At 47.9% G+C, this 17,081-nt stretch overlaps 1 protein-coding gene across 1 annotated transcript; it reads left to right on the forward strand.

Moving 5' to 3' along the window:
• The first annotated feature begins 14,906 nt into the window (after positions 1-14,906).
• On the forward strand, positions 14,907-15,510 carry LOC134136470 (GSK-3-binding protein-like). The gene has a single exon (XM_062568353.1). The coding sequence runs from the start codon at positions 14,920-14,922 to the stop codon at positions 15,508-15,510; it is 591 nt and encodes a 196-aa protein (XP_062424337.1). The 5' UTR covers positions 14,907-14,919.
• Positions 15,511-17,081: the final 1,571 nt, after the last annotated feature.

The raw sequence follows: 17,081 nt of genomic DNA on the forward strand, positions 1-17,081 counted from the left end.
AATGAAAAGCAGTGTTTAAAATGAAAGTGCTGGCATAACTTTATGGAGAAAGGCAGTGGAAATAGCCCTATGGTAATAAACAGGCTACCTGGTATGGTTTATTGTTTAACTCGTTGCTTACTTTAGAAACTTAGGCTTACGTTTCCAAATGTGTTCTCCAGTTCTGAGTCCTCGGAGACACTTGCCTGCACTGGGTCAGTCACCCAGACCTGAACCTGGGTACTCTCGTGGGTATGTAGCCTCGGAGTGGTTCAGCGAGACACAAGTCCTTCAAGCAGGGACTGTCTGTCCTTCCATATGCTTCACAGCACAGAGCACATGGTAAATAAAGCTGGAGTTTCTAAGGTAAACAACAAGCAGTCTTGTTAAAAAAGCAAAGGACAAGGAAACCTTTGAACACAAACAGGTTTTCCTTTTCGCAGCTCACCACTAGAAAAACAAAACAAAACAAAGAGATTTTATATTACTGCAGCGCTGACATTTTTCTCATGTGTAGTTTCCTATCTTGTGATGGCAATGTCATGATGAGATATTTATAACATGCTAGGAAAAATGTTTCCTTTTTAAAGCCCATCACAGTAGCATAATAACAAGCCTTGTAATCTGTCTTTCCTATATACTGAAATCACTCGATGGAAATGAATTTTATAGGCTGGCTGCTGGTGTGCATTTTAAAGCCATTTCTAGGGAAAAGCTGTAAAACATACATCCATACGCTGTGCTGTGCACACATGACTGCACAAGGAGATTAGGCCACATGGCAGTAAAAATGCTTGTGCCTGGGCTAACGAGAGCCTCCGCAGTTGTTAGCACGACCGGAGCTGCCCCGGTACCCGTGCGAGGGTGGGAACACTGCTAGTGCAGATAAGCCTTTACAGTAAATCAGCTATAACCTGGTTTGGCTGCAGGCCCGAGGAATAACTAACCAGTTTTACGTCAATTATTTGCTCTCCTTCTACATATAGCGAAAGTTACAGGACAGTAATAAGCAAAAATCAGCGCGGCGTGTAGCTGAGTTTCAGAAATTCTCTGCTTTCTTGACACACCGCCTCGTCTGCCGATTGGCAAGAGACGCGCACGCTTCTGCTTAGCCCCTTTGCCTGGGCTTCTCTTTGCACCCTCTCGTACGGAGGTGCTCCAGAGGGCGTTCGTGAGGACGAACAGTGGCTCTCACACGGCTCTCGTCTGCTCGGGGAGCTCATTCCGGCGCTCCCGTACACTTCTTACATGGCAATTTGCCCTCATACAGCGCCTGCAGAACAGACATGCTCTCCTGAGACCCTCAGTAAACGGGCTCCAGTTAGACCATATTTCCAAATCTAGACTATAACCACAAAGCAGCTGGGCAGCAAAGCCTCAGAGTCCCCTCGGTCCTCCTCCAGCTGTCCTGGCTGCAAGTCCCCGGGGCCAAGGTCACCGCCCCGTCAGGAGAGCCAGCAGCGCGCTCTGCGGGAGCGCACAGCGCTGGGAAACTGGTCCAGCCTTAAAAAGTCGACACTTTCTTTTTTTCATGGCATTTTTTAAATTGTCATTGCCTCGAATGCTTCCCTTTGTGGATCCGTGAGCCGAGACCCGTGTCCGTCGCAGGAAGGTCATACTGCGAAACCACGGGCTACGAGGTGTGCTGACTTCGTAGCCAATTCCACCAAGGGACTATCTGCCGCCTTGCAAATCTGAACTTGGTATGTCCTTCAGGCAAGAGGCTTAGACGCATGAACACCTCTCCAGTGCTTTTGGAAGTGGTGCTCTCGATCTCGTCAGCTTGGGCCCCACTGACGAGAACTTTGATTCTCCCCTGGGATTTCTTGCTTGGCCATTCAGGGCTGCTGTCCGCTTAAAAGGGTCGCCAACGTCCCTCTGTGCTGCTAGAGCCATCCCAGTGACCCCTGCAAGGGACCTTGGCCAAAGAGGTCTCTGGTCAGAAGTGTGGCTCTGCCAGCGTTAACGTTTAAGTTGCCGTAAGTACTTTTGGGTGCAGGTGAAACGCTGCCAGATCCCAAATACACGCTCCTTGGTGCGCACTTTGCCCAAGGATAAGTGGCTAACCAGAGCGCAAGGCAGAGGAGAATTAGGCCCGAGGGAGATAAGCTTTAATAACTCTGCAGCCTCCCCAAGGAGGTAATTTGGGCAGCAGTTAAATAAAGCAAACACTGCTGGAATTTAACAAATAACACAGATTAATAACAGAGGGAAACATTCTCCATTATCTGGGTGGGACATGCACTGTTTCACTGATGTTGCTGCAGTGCAGGGAGCTTGAAATAAATCGTGTTTTAATTAAAATAAAGTGTAAATAATGGAAGTCAGAGGGAACACTAATGTTCTTCCAGTCTGCTCCAGAAAGCGCTGTTCCTGACAAAGATGGACACAACTCCTCTGGGGAGCAGCGAAGTGGACAAGTAGGCCATAAAGATAAAAATCGAACGGAAAATGCTTCGAGTCAGGCTGACAGCTTGGTTAACAGAGCTCTGTGCTGACGAATATTGGCATTAGCACGTGGGCCCCCCAGCCTTCGAAGGGCCTGGGACGGGGAGGGATGGCTCACAGCGCCGCGGCGACCCCGAAACAGCTCGGAGCAGGTCGCTCGCAATAAATCTTGGGGTGACACTGAAGCCGGGCTCGCCTTACGGCGCAGCCCGGGAAATGCTACGGACACACGGCGGTGCCGCTCCCGGTGACGCAGCCGCGGGCGAGCGCGCGCCGCTGCCGCTCGTGCTGTACACGTCCCGGCCTCTCTCAACAGCGTACGTAGCTGCTACGGCCAGCGACACGTCTCCAGGGAATGAGTCTCCCTGCCTTGGGGCTTAGGACGAGCGACTGCGGCTCTTTCTACTTGACACGGCTCCAGCTTCAACCACCCCACGCTGGAGCGGGTTCACGCGCCGGCGTCTGCGGTTCAGGCGTAGCGGCTGTCGCGCCGCGGCTGGTGGCAGAGCCTACCGAGCGCAGCGCCGCAGCAGGTTGCATCCTTTACGTAGCTGTGTTTATCTCTTCTGATGCTTATCTGAATTGCAGCTGACTACAGGGAAACACACTCTAAACTCAGAGCTGCGCAAGTGTGAACGGCAATAGCAGCAGCAGCAACAGTCATGCGTAATTACGGCATCTCCCTGCCCAAGGAACTCAGGAATTTGCCTGTTTTACAGGTATATGTATATCGTATTTTCCACAGCAACTTCTCGGTGGGTAATCCATACAAACCAGGAAACCTGACTCAATATTAGGAGTCTGTGAAGCTGATCATACAGATCATATGATCATATGGTCAATGAACAACCTCAAATCTAGAGTATATATCCTTTCTCTGATACCATTTAGTTACAATTCTTTTGGGGGTATCTGCAGCAATAGGATCAAAAAAAATCAGAGTACAGTGGCTTACCAAAAATATATCTCCACACTATTACATGTGAATAAAACTTACATTTTTCTATACTATTTATGGGCACATTTGTTTGTAAACCTATTTAAAACGTTCTTTTAAACTTTCTGAGGTTTACTCGCACCCTTTCATAGTTCTGCTGTAGAAGCAAGCTGACATCTCCAGATGGCAAACACAAACATCAAAAGATGAACTGTCGCTCAAAGACACGTGGGAAACATTTGCGAAAGCTGCGTACGGAGCGTTAGCAGAATTTCTGTAGTAGAGTAAAAGTTCTTCTGAATATGCCATTAACACTGGCGCAATAGATCCAACTGACACGCTGGAGGTGGCGAGCTGCACTCAAATGCTTTGCTACCCACCAAATGGCACTTATTTCTAGAGAGCTGTATACTCACGAAATTACTCAGTAAATCAAAGCTACAAATTTCACAGAGCATGCTATAAATCGTAGCATGTCTTAAGTGACATACAAGACATACAAGAACCATGCGCGCGTGCATGGCTAGGAAAGCATGCATGGGTCTCAGCCACTCTGCCAACTCAGTATTTGAGAGTGTTACATTTTCAGGATCTCCTTTTATATAATCAGATAACTGCAACTACAAATTTTACTTGAGGACTGACAGTTTTACATTACAATAGCTTCTTTGTTGCTCCGAGCAGCAATATATATACACAAATCAGTTCAGAAAGAAAATGCTTTCCATCATACCTATGTTCGCCTTATTATTAGAATGAGAGACTACGTGCATGAAATTCTTCATAATTTTTTATCAGCACGATTAGTCTCTTCTAGATATTGGCAAGGGTGGGAGGGGATCTGCCAAAACACATTACACATTTTGTCTCAGCTGTAGTGACAGAAGGCATTCAGTGCAAGCTGTGCAATTCAGAGCATCCTTGGGTGGGAGAAAGAGTTCATTCAAAATAGTGAATAGTTAGTTTGAACTTTGCCACATCCCCCAGACAGAAATGATTTTATGAATAAAATATTTGATGAAGTTTCTGCAGCAGGAAAAGCTTAAAAAACTCGCTCTTCCCTTACACCAGCCTCCACAGATAGCTGTAGGTGGTGCCTGGCTCACGCCTCAGACACCAGTTCTGCAAGTCACGGTTGCACCAGGATCCTGTCTTTTATGGACTTGTCCGAGTACAAACTCCCAGTAAAATAGTGAGCCTGCCTGTCGAGACCACACTTCCCAGCACTTTGGCCCGAGTATGCATACAGGTATTTTTGTGGGATTTTTTCCCACAACATAGCTATACCATGGTTTACTGTCAGCACTGGAGTTTTTGTTTATTCCTGAATTGTGACTAAAGCCCTGGTTTCTGCAGGGCTGTAACATGAGCTAATGAGTCGCTGTCGAGCAGACCCGCACAGTTCCACTCTGCACGGGAGATCTGCGGTGATAGAGAGCCCTAATAACTGTACTGCAATTGTAGCAGGGTTGATTCTGCAATGTCTGTCTATACTGCAAGACTGAATGATGTACAACTGTGGTGTCAGGTACAAGCCTGAAATAGCTATAATGCTGCTAGCAATTAGCCATGCCATGATAGCTATGTGCTAATTTGTTCCCCTAGCAGAATATTTTCTATGGTGAAAACTGAATCTACTACCGTAGCTGCCACACAGTACATTTTTGATGTTAATAAGCATGGAGGAATTGCAGGCATGGGCGAGCTCAGGATGTGACCCATGGAGGTCCCTCCAGCCGTGGCTTCACGAGAGGCTGGCTCCACAGCTGCGCTGGTGCAGAAGGTCTTGCCCTCTGCTTCCACGCTGCTCTTACACCTCAGCTCAGCACCTTGCTGCCATGCCAGGAGATCCCTACATTGGGCCATGGCCCAGTGCTAGGCTAGACTAGGCTAGACTGCCCGGGAACAGTGGAGGAGGCTGTGAACTTTGGCTGGAGGCCAGGAGCCATCAGCTGGGGGTGGAAGGGTGCAGGGATAATCCAATGTGGAGAGCTAAACCTGTATGAAACTCGTTGCTTTTCTGCAGGTTTGCTTCACCACTGATTTGGCCCTCTGTGGCGCTGGTGAGCACCAGCGCCAGCACGAGGCACGGGTTAGAGACAGGCACCAGTGGGAAGGGCTCACCGTGGGGTGGCCTTGGCTGTGTTATCAAACAGCGTCTCCATTAATGAGGTGCTGGCTGGGCTACTCACAGTTACACCAGCCGCCTTTCAGCACTGGATGTGGGGCTACCTCAGCAGAGAAAATGCTCACGTGGTCACTCAGTCCCGCTGGTTACTGTCAAAGGGTTCCTTATAGAGCAAAACAACCTTCTTCCTCTTTGATGTCTTCGAGGAGCTTCTCTTTGGGGCTTTGGGGATTGTATGGTTCTTTTACACCAGAATGATTTTATGGAGGAAGAACAATTTAGATTTACATGCACTTCAAGAAAAACCATCTTCAGTTTAATATTCTGCCCACTTGAGTTGCAGAGGCATCAATGAGCACAGCATGGAGAGTTCAGCAGCTGACTGATGCTAGCAGTGATAATAAGAGTGCATATGGGAATCCTGGGAAAACCTTAATCATCATCATTAACATTTTATTTTCTGTAGTGCAATTCCTGCTCCTGTGTACCATGGCTCACTGTACCAGACCGTGCTACACCCAACCCTGGTAAGTGTCTGCAAGAATGTGAAGAAAGGCAAATGCTGCAAGGCAGAAATTAATCACAAAACTGGAATTGCCATAGGAGTTCTTCCTTTTGATATTTTGAAGGTGTTTTGTGTGTGCATTCAGGTTAGTATGTTTTTGAGGTAAAAGGAAGGTAGATCAAGCATATAGACAGATTATGTCCAGTTGTCTTTGTTTCTAGCTCTGATGCTTATTTATAAGTTTGCCTCTTCACAAACCACATTTCAGCTTCTACCTCTGCTTTGCCCACCTTGCTATCTTATTCAGCTGAATGTTAAATGAAAGTAGTGAAACCCACCAAGGTGAAACAACAATGAATTTTGGCAGAATCAGTGGAGAGCTTTCCTCTTGAAGCCTGACATTCAAGAAGAAACACAAACTTCAAGTAGGGACCATTTTAAAATGGATTGTATGGGTGCATTTGTGAAAAGAGAAAAGGAGAAAACATCTGAAATATATGAACTCATAATACTGATGATACATAACTGGAACGATGACTTTCTAGCTGAAGGTAGTGATCTAATGTGTATTTTATAGGAAGATTAGAATGAAAGTTAATAATATTAAGTGCTTTGTAAAATGGTTCATTAACTGAAAAAAGGTGTTTCTTTCCTGGACAAATTGCCTTAGAAATGTTAGCCTTCAGGGTCCTGTCTTCATTGTTAAAATAGAATTGTGTCAGCGGCTCTACTTTATATAAAGTTTTAAATCAATTTTGCAATCAGGGCTTTTGTTTATAAGCTCCTTGGGCTTCATTTCACTGCAAAGTTAACCCGAGCTATAACTTATTCCAGTTCTAATTGGAATCCTTTCTACGCAAAAACATATTAAGCCCAGATCTGTGGGTGCTTTCGATTTGAGGCAGCGAGGCTAATGGGAAGATATAGGCCAATATTAAAGTGAGTCTATCCTGTCAGCTGCTCTGTACTCTGAGCACAGTGTTGTACCATTTGAATGCGGCTGGGCTTCCAATGCCTTCCCATTAGTCCTTTCTTATTCCCGGGAGGGATCCTACTAATGCCTGGGACAGAATTAATGGCACAGTCAGCTCACAGGGCTGCTAAGAACCATTAAGGTTCTCGGAAATCTCAGACCGTGGTTTCACAGTATAAAGTTTTTATGGGTAAAACTGACTTTAATCTTTCCTGTCCCATCATCCTTCCTTAGCTGTGCCCTCCCCCAGCATTGCTCATTTCTGCTGATCCGACGTTTTAAAAAAGCCCTGAGAAAGACATGCTTTTGAAGGGCAGCTCCCCGGCTCGCAGCGCGGCTTGCTGAACTGTCACGCTGGTACACCACAGGGGCTCCAGTACAGGTGCAGAAGGCAGCAGGAGGGGTCAGAAACCTTAAACCAGTGCTGCTGCTAAACAGTTTGTATTCCAAAGATGTGCCTACTGCACCAGACAAAAGTGAAGGTGTAAAGAAAGTCTGGGGCCAGAAACTGCCAATGTCCCCTTATATACTAGTAAGGGTCTTGAGGGAGCTACCACAAGAGCAAGCGGATCACTTCTGAATTCATTGCTCAGCGAGGAAGCGAGAGAAGCTTGAGGAGAACTGGTTGTAATTTTCCTAACGAAATCCCCATGACTTACACCTCTGAAATACAGTCACATTTTCTAGCAAAAAGGACATAATGAAGAAATCAGAACGAGCAGTAGCCATTATTACGGTGTTATATCAGTCGCTGATGGGAAGAGGAAACACAGGGTGAGGCAAAAAAGCAGCTCTTGTTTGGATTTAAAGTACTGAAAAAGTTTCTTCATAGATGCGAGGAAATTTGCTGCTCTTAGCCTGAATGGTGCTCACAAGGCAAGAAGAGGGGGTCAATTATTCCACAGTGATGAACGTCTTCCACGAGGGGAGAGCACATTTACTGATGGCTATGCTGAGGGTCCAACACGAACAATTCATAGCATGTCAAAAGTGGTGGCTCCCACGGCGCTTCACCTGTAGAGCTTCCCCCTCCAGGTCTCCATCCTACCATGGCACAGGGCTCCGATTCCCAGGTGGAAAAGCTCCCCGTCGGCCAGCTGCAGTGCTTCCCCCCACTCACTTTCCCTCTGTCTGCTCTTCGCACTCCAGGGACAACTCAACCTGCTCTGTTGCAGCTACTGAATGGCTACAAATCAAAGCCTGGCTATTAAGGAAAATCAAAATCACAGCCAGTTTGCTGCCCTTGGCTGTGAACTGTGGCAGTTCAACAGGACCCTGAAGAGAGGAAAATTGAACAGCTGGAGACAGGAACTTCTGTATGCATCCTACTGTAAGCCAGAGCTTTTTTTTAATCCAAGTGTCTTGAGAGTCCTATATTAGGAGGTACGTGACATGACCTTTGATACTTCCTCTAAATTAGGCGTGTATAATAGCACCCAAGGATCTCATGAAATCTATTACATTGGGTATTGTACAAACACAGCAAAAAAGTGTTCCTTCACTGAAGGCTTTGCAACCTAAAGGGCTGTTGTTTTTCATTACCCACCGAGGGTGAGTTTAGCTCTACACAAAATATACAGGAAAACACAGTTGCTAATGTGATGGAAATTATTACTGTGCAATAATTTATGGATCCTGTTTGTTGACTTTGCTATTGGGAAATTCACTGTCTAAATACATTGGCTTGATTTAATAAGGGAAAAGCAGGCTGAACTAATAGGTGGCTATAAGAAAAAATAAGCAGACAGTGTAAAGGAGAGCTTGAAATAAGCCACTACTTCAGTAAATGCTTGTGGATTTTTAAAAGTAATGGGAAAACAAAACAGAAAAGAGGAACATGAGTAGATCAAAAAGACTGTATTAGCAGACAAAGGAGTGGTTTAGTGGAATCAGGCTGTCACAAGCATAATTTTTTAGAGGGAGGAAGGGAAGGTCTTTAAAGGAGCTACACCTACATGTCCTGTTCTTAGGGGCTAAGAAGACTTTAGACAAATGAAGTTTGCTGCTTTTAAAATCTTTTGCTAATTACAGACCCCTGGGAGGAAAATGGCACGGATCAGACTTCTGGGAAGGTACCACAAATGGACACCATGGTGCAGTCCAGGACTAGAATAAGAACAGGGAAACTGAGGCACGTGGGAGGTGTTCATACCAACGCAAAGGTTCACATCTGACGAGTTGTAGTAAGAGAGCAGAAGGCAAGAAATGTCACCACTATCTGTAATGGTAGCAGCTTCCCCAAGATGTTTCTAGTTCAAGGGTTGATCATGCTTCCATCAGGAGCACATTCAGATCCTAAACAACGCAGTTCAGATGCAAAACACATGAAGTGGTAATCTGGTCTCTGGTGGTGCCATGTTTTTCTTTATTAATGTTCATCTCTTTCTGTCAATGTCTAATGTCAAAAGCAAGCTGGAAGGAGGGATTTCATTGAAGGAAGCTGGGAGTCATGATGAGGTTGCCTTCATGCCATGGAACTGGCTCTGGTCCTTGTGAGACAAGTGCTCCCTTAATTTCAGTGAAGTCTACTTCAAACACAATTAGACGAGAAGCTTTCTTCTGGCCTACGTATGGAGTGAGACACATTACTAGTAATCATTATATACTAGGTTATTGATTGTGGCTCTTCTGTATTCACTGCAGATAGCCTCGTTTTAACAGAACTGTCAAGAGACATGTCCGGTTAACAAACAATTACTGATTCAAAGTATAACCAATAAGCAGGGGCATTTTGTCAGGAAGTATAGAGGTGAGCAGGGAATTTTAACAAAATATGAATAGGACTTTCTTTTGAATGTGAGATATTTTTCAAGAGACAGGTTAAAAGTCTTCTTTTCATAGAATTTCAAAGGTGGTTTAATATTTAGTTGTCACCTCTGCTTCATATATTACAGTATTTGAAATGAGCAGACAAATCGAAATTATTCACAGGCCTTATATATATGGAAAATCTACCAGATCCCATACGACTGATTATGTCAGGCTTTTGCTTTATATATAATGTTGCCATTAAAACGTATTCTTGTTATTAGGAAAGCTGGAAGTGAGTCAATTATTTGAATAAACAAACGAAGACCTGGTTGCCCTGTAGCTTGGTGCATCGCTAAGCTGTCTGAAGGCTCCTTTCCCACGCCTGCTGCCGCACTCCTAGCAGAGGCTGTTGTGCAAGGCGAGCTGACAGCTCCTAACAAACAGGTAGCTCAGCACGTTGTTGTGAAGCAACTCCTGCAAACCGGGCACAGCTGCGCACTTGGGGCACAGGGAACCCACAGCATCTTTGCCTTATTAGAGCATGAAGAAGAGGTTTTGCAGCTTAGGGAAAGCGGAGGATCAAGTCAGCAGGCTGAACGAAGCTTCCTGTGGTCCCTCCAAAGGGGGCAAAAAATACCTGTCCTGAGGGCATGGAAGAACTGGGATGCAGCAGCTTGATGTGCCAGACACTAGAAGAATGTGTGGTGCTAAAGACTGCTTTTGTGCCTGGAAAGTGTAAGGAACAGTAATAACTTCAGCAAAAAGAAGGTTATATCATTATAGGGTATATATATCACAACTGATGATATAACACCTATCCTGCCAGCAAGCAGTATTCCTATATTAAAATTCATAGGTAATTAAGCAAATATAAACAAAAACAATGCATAAAAGAAATCCCATAGGTTTGATCTGAGGTTCTTGTGTTGTGACAAAATAAGCTTATTTAAATTTCTTAAGAATGGCAGGCTACATTTTCAAACGCAACTAGTATTTTCCATTTCCACTGAGGTCTTAAATTGAGCATCCCAAACCATGTAAAACTGTTGGCCAACATATTTATATTTGCTCTGGGAGCTAGCATAAGACTGAAGACAGTTCTGCTGATAAACTCTGCTTTAATGTGTTTGGATTTTTCAAGTTATGACATAGTAAATACATTTGGGTCACTTAGCAACCCTAGCTGTTTCCCAAGGAATGTCTTTTGTTCTTGGAAATCCAAAATGATTATTGGAGAATCTAAACTCATCCTATTTGGATGATGTTCTGGCCTCTCCCCATTCTGCATTGCAAAGTGTGTGAGCAGGAAATTAATTTACTTTGCACTAGCATCGTTCACTGACGCTATTATTATGAAGAGAAGCTCTGTATATTTAATAGATATGGCAGAAGTTTCTATTGAAAATGAAAGACATGAGAAATGGCTACAGAAACAAAGGACTTGAGAGGACCTCTTGGCCCTGGGTTCACAGAGTTCAAAGCCCTCTTACTGTTTTATAAACAACACTATAAATACTTTACTGTTATGATGCAACACTACTTAGCCTCTTTCCTGAACTTATCAATTTGATTTATTTTAATACACCATGCTGGAGTCTGAGATCATACATCACACGGTTTCAGCATAAGGTTTTGAAAATGTAAACACCTGCGCAATTCATAAGCCTTATGCCCCATTTCCCTGCGACTGGGTTATTGTTTCTGCACGCAGGTTAGAACAGCCGCATGATCCTGGGTATATACATGCAAAGGAAGTACTTCTGCTTCTGCACCTGAGATTACACTTGATTGCAGAATTCAAAGCTTTAAAGCTGAGAAGTCACATATGCTTGTTTACCTTGTCAGGATCAATACGAAAGATAAGATACATAAATTGACCTTTATATTTTGAAATCAACTGTAACCTTACGAAACCTTATACAAATACATGAAAATTCTATAGATGGCCACATAATTAATACAATTAGTATTTGTTTATGAAACGTTCACATTATACCCTCAGGTAGAGGGTATCTGAAAGTTAAGTCAAATAACAAACTATAAAAATATAAGATCTGTTTTCTAAAAATGTGAGTAGGTAAGTATAAAGTGAGAATGCAAATTAGGAATAATAATATACAGAAAGGAAGCAACTATTTCTTGCAGCTGTAACCTCCTGCTAATAGAACAGATAATGCTTTACAATGGCAATTTGGCAATCCTAGAACAGACACAGACAATACAGAGAAATTTATCAATCTCAGGCAAAAAAAAAAGTTCATTGTCGGACTATCTGGCAGGAAAACGTTGTCAACACTTTTGCAATACGTCTCCTCCTTACCTTTATTTTTAGAAGACCCTGACCCTACCTCCGTATGTTTGAGAGATGAGGGGGTTTGCTTAAAATGCTTGTGGTAAGCTGCTAAAGTAAAAGCCATGCTCCAGAATCCATCACCAGCAGCAGAAGACAATGTATGATAATTAACCCCTGATTATTCTAAGTGAAATGAATGGACCGTTTTCCAGATACACTCTCAAATCTTGCCATGGTAAACACGGGACAAAGCCAGATGACTTCTTGGCTACAGCTTAGGAAGTCACAGCCTCTACCCAGCAGTTAACCCTTGCTTGTAGTTAAAAAAATCCACACTATGGCTCACACATGTGCAACAGTGCAACATTGCAAAATCCACTGTTCCAGTTTCCACTAGCTGACAGGCACTAGCAACAGCTAATAGCTAATAAACCACTGTAGTCATTTCTGCCGGGAAGATCTGACGGCTGCAGGCAGTTTAGGCTGACTCCCTGAACCGGTTTGAGGCCGACTCCAGAAAGGAGCTCGGGTGCTGTGATGCTGAGATCCACTCCGCAGAAGGGAGCGCAAGGTAACCTCACATGGAGCCCACTGCGAAGCCGTTTTCTCCTGTAGGCAAATCTTTCAAGGGGAACTTCAGGTCTGACGTGGGATATACCGCCTTCTCAAGCATTTAAGCTTCATCTTTTCTTTCACTATTATTGTGAAGAGAGCAGTTAGATACCAAAAGAATGGCTGAGATTCATGAATTTCACTAAGGGAACATAAACTGACGTGCCCTTCTTTGAATAGCTCCTAACAATACTCAAATTTACCACATTCATCTTGTTGAGGTGGTAAAACTATTAATCCTGATTAGCAGCATTTACTGTTAAGTATTTTCAGTGGATTTAGTCTTGAAATCCTCAGCAGATACTTAGTCACTTGTCAATCAGCTGGCACTGACATTTTGCATTAGAAAATATCTAAGGACATTGGGAGTGTGTTAATGATTGCACTTGCATCTCCCTATCCATGGCAATGGTCTGTCTTACACTGCAAACTGTTCCCAGTCCTGCTGTTGGCTAGGGATGCAATGAAGTGCAATTTGTGGTTATCACTGCTGGACTCATGAAAGCCCCGAACATAGACGCAATCACCAGCAACACTGAGCTTTTGCTGGTATAGCTTATTTTGCTTTGTGAGAGAAGGAAGGGCTGGAATAAGCTGTACTGGCTTATTGCAGTTTTACTGGTATAGAATACCAGATTATCTGTTCAAAAGTGCTCTGAATGTAGATCTGACTTGGAACTGAAGTAGATCCACCCACTGCATGCCTGTAGGCCTTTCATTATTTCACTTGAAAAGATACTGCATTGGCTAGTGAATAACAGTAGAAGAGTTTTTTTGAAAGTATTTTTGACATGAGGAAACAAGATCACATCCTTCCATTGTCTGTAGAACAGGGAGATCCAAGTCTTGATTGCCTGTTACCAACAAAGTAGTGCATTAAAATATATGAATAAATAATACACAATCAGGTAGTACATTTTGTGCCAAGATCACATAAATGCTGCCCGTAGCAATGGCGTTGCACGTCCGGGTTGGAGAGGCCAGTAAAATCGCACATGACAAGCATCACACACAAACACGTGCACAGACAGGAGTCTCTTTCAGTTTGTAAAGCAAGTGAAAGTAGCTCAGAAAAACGTTGACAAACAGATCAAAGGACATTCCTTCCCTTTGCCAAATGTTTACTTCCTAAGCAGGACATGGTGCTGATAACAGCTGTGTGTGTGAGCAACTGTCACCGCACAAGAGACCCCCCGACCCCACGGCGATGACCAGCACGCAAAGTCCTGGCAGCGAGCGGGACTGCAGCCCTCTCCACACGCTGAAATCCAGGAAACGCCATCGACGGCCCATCCCAGGAACTCCAGCATTTGTTTAGAAGACACGGTGACAGATTTAAGGTAAGAAAAGGGACCACAACAGGGAGAAGGCGACGTAAGACAGAGCCAGCCCCGGGCTGGTTTATTCAGCAGACTGCAGAGAGAAAACCTGCGACGACCGCGTAGGCTCGTTTCACTCCTGCTAATCCTAATAACGGAAAATAAGATCCCGAAGGCTTTTCTGTGCCGTGGAATCAGAAGTATTTATCTACCTACGTCTCTCACCACACACCGGCGCAAGGCCCTCGCGCGGAGCGGGCGGGGCGCGGAGGCCCGCGCGAGCGTCACGCCTGGTGCCGGCCACGACAAAGGCACCCGCGCGACGACGCTCTGCTCCTGAAGGCTGGCGCGTCCCCTCCCAGCCCTGCAGCAAAACGCGAGCAGCCCCGGCGCGGCGCGGGGCCGGGGCGGCCTCGGGGCCGCGGGGCGCCGGGCGCGGCCCGCAGCCGCCGCCGCCCCGCGCCGGGGCCGCCCTGGCCTCGCGCGCCCCCCGCGGCCCCGCCCACTCGCCCTCCTCCTGCCAATCAGCGCGGCCCCGCCTCCGAGACCCGAGGTGCGGGGTTTGAAAGCGGGCGGGACCACTCGGCGCGCGGGCGTGGGGGGGGTCCAGGAGGGGAGGGAGCGGCGGCGGTGGGGATGCGCGGCGGCGGCACCGTCCCGCGCCGGTGGTCTCCGGCCGCGGCAGCGGCTCGCGAGCGCGGCAGCCGGACGCCGCGCGGGGCGGGCGCGGCGGGCGCGGCGGCGGGGCGGCGCGGCGCGGCGGGCTCCCCCCCCGCGCGGCGCAGTGGGAGGCGCCGGGCGGCGCGCGTCACCCATTGTTTACAAACCAACCCCAGCGGGCCGAGCTCCAGCCTCAACCGCAGCCGCCGGGGCCGCGTGTGCTGGCGTGCGCGCGCGGCGGCCCCGGCCCCGGCCCCGGCCCCGGCGCCCCCGGGCCCCCCCGCGGCGTGTGCGGCACGGCGGCGCCGGCCGAGATGCCGTGCCGGCCGGGCGAGCGCTTCCTGCTGCTGGAGCGCTCGGTGGCCGTGGGGCCGGCCGGCTCCAAGGAGGTGGACGCGCTCGTGGCCAAGCTGGGCGAGGTGCTGCAGCTCAGCGCCCAGCGGGCGCCGCCGCCCCGCGCCCCGAAGCACCTGGGCCCCGGCAGCGCCCGCGACCGCGCCGCCCCCTACTCGCCGCGCTGCAGCGGCGGCGGCCTCCTGGCGCCGCGGGGGCCGGCGCCGCTGCCCGCCCACCACCTGCACCAGCCCCGCGCCGAGTCCCCGCGCCCGGAGCGCGGCAGCCACCAGCGGGTCACCAAGCAGCTGTGCGGCCGCGGCTGGCTGCGGAGCGCCGCCCGCCGGAGGAAGCAGCCGCCGCCGGGGCCCGGCGAGGGGCCGGAGGAGGAGGAGGAGGACCCGCACCGGCTCCTGCAGCAGCTCATCCTCTCCGGGAACCTCATCAAAGAAGCCGTGCGGCGGCTCCAGCTGGCGGCCGCCGCCGCGGCCTCCACGGCGTGCAGCGGCGGCGCCTCGGCGGGGAGCGGCGGCGCGGACGGCGAGGCGGCGGCTCGGCTGCCCCTGCAGTAGCGGCGGCGCGGCGCCGGGCCGGGGGGCTCGCGGAGCGCGGCGCGGCGGTGCGCGGCCGCGGTGCTGGTGCGGGCGCTCTGAGTCTCCGCTCAGCGACCGCCGGGCCGGGCCTGGGGGGGGGGGGGGGGGGGGTGAGGCGGTGTCCGCGCCCCCTGCGGCCGGGGTCCCGTCCCGGGTGTCCCCCCGCGCCCCAAGGTCACCCGCCGCGGCCGGGCCGCCGCCCCCCTCCCGCCCCGCCGCTGCCCCCCGCCCCCGCGGGGCCGCCGGGGGTCGCGGCGCCCCCGGCCCGGCCCGGCCCGGCCTCGCGGGAGCCATTTGCAATAATCCTGAGTGACCCCCCCCCCGCCGGGTGCGCTTCTTTTCTATTTTTATTATTATTTTAACGGGTTTTTTTTTTCCGTTGTTGTTCCCCGTCGTGACTGTATGAAGCAGTTTAAAAAAAAATGTGAATCTCGAAAGCTGGAAGGCAGCTGGACTTACAATTGTGAAGCCTGAGGAGTGAATGGAGTCTGAGGTGCATTGCCCACACAAGGTAGCCGAAGCAAGTTTGGTTCTTTTTTTTTTTTTTTTTTTTTTTTTAAAAAAAAAAAAAAAGGAAGAAAAGGCCACCCTCCCTCCCCCAAACAAACTCAATGGCTCAACTACAAGATGCAGCTGTTGATTAAATATATGTACTTCGTACCGGAGTGTTTGAAACGTGTTCCTGATTTGCAGGATTTACTGTCTTAATTAACCTATCTGTACTGAATAAACGTGGTCTTGTTTTTATTTTTGGGTCTGCGTCTCATTGTTCAGGGGAAGTGAATTTCGGTTCGCGTGAATGCAACTGCGCGGCTGATGCTCCGACAGGAACATTACCCCGTGATCTCGTTTCGGTTGTGAGATCTCCATTTTGCAGACCAAAGCGGGGGGGGATAAAAAAAAGCCCCACACCAATCCGCAGAGTGTGATGCAGTGGGACACCGGTTATCAACGCACTGAGATGCAACCGAGCCCCTTTGTTTGCCAGCAGCGGTTGCTCGTAAGCCACGAGTCGCCCCTCTTAGCCCCTACAACGTGGCTATTGAAATTCGTAAGTCTAATCCTACTGACACCAAAATTGTGCCTTGTTTTGGGGAAGGAACGGAGCTTTGTGTTGGTTATTTGTGTTGTCTTCCCTTAGGGAGGGTAAGGAAAGAAGTCTAGGCAGTCATGCACTAATAAGAACAAACTTAAAAAAAAATCTATAAAGCACAGAATTTGATGCTGATGTTGATTAAGTTTTAATACCTGTTCTGAATAGCTTCCTTAGGTAAATCCTACATTTGATTTCTCAAAGAATGAGCTTCAAGATTTGAACATATCAGACAGGCTGGAGCAAAACAATCTCCCAACCCCCACTCAATTTGAGGTAAAAGCTTCTCCTTTGAAGAAGGTAGCAATTCCACATGAAAGAAAATGGAAGATGTTTGCCTTTGTCCAAGAAAGCAATCTGAGCAGCTAGGTTTACTCATGCGATTAGTTTTTTTCAAGAATAAATTAAATCTACAAGATACATTTATCTTAGATTTCTTTCTCTGCTACCAATTATT

This window comes from Rhea pennata, chromosome 2 (genome assembly GCF_028389875.1).
Source record: "Rhea pennata isolate bPtePen1 chromosome 2, bPtePen1.pri, whole genome shotgun sequence".
NCBI classification, from domain to species: domain Eukaryota; kingdom Metazoa; phylum Chordata; class Aves; order Rheiformes; family Rheidae; genus Rhea; species Rhea pennata.

Bases quoted from the DNA above. Each gene is read 5' to 3' on its own strand.
- LOC134136470 (XM_062568353.1), top strand. From the start codon at position 14,920: ATGCCGTGCCGGCCGGGCGAGCGCTTCCTGCTGCTGGAGCGCTCGGTG.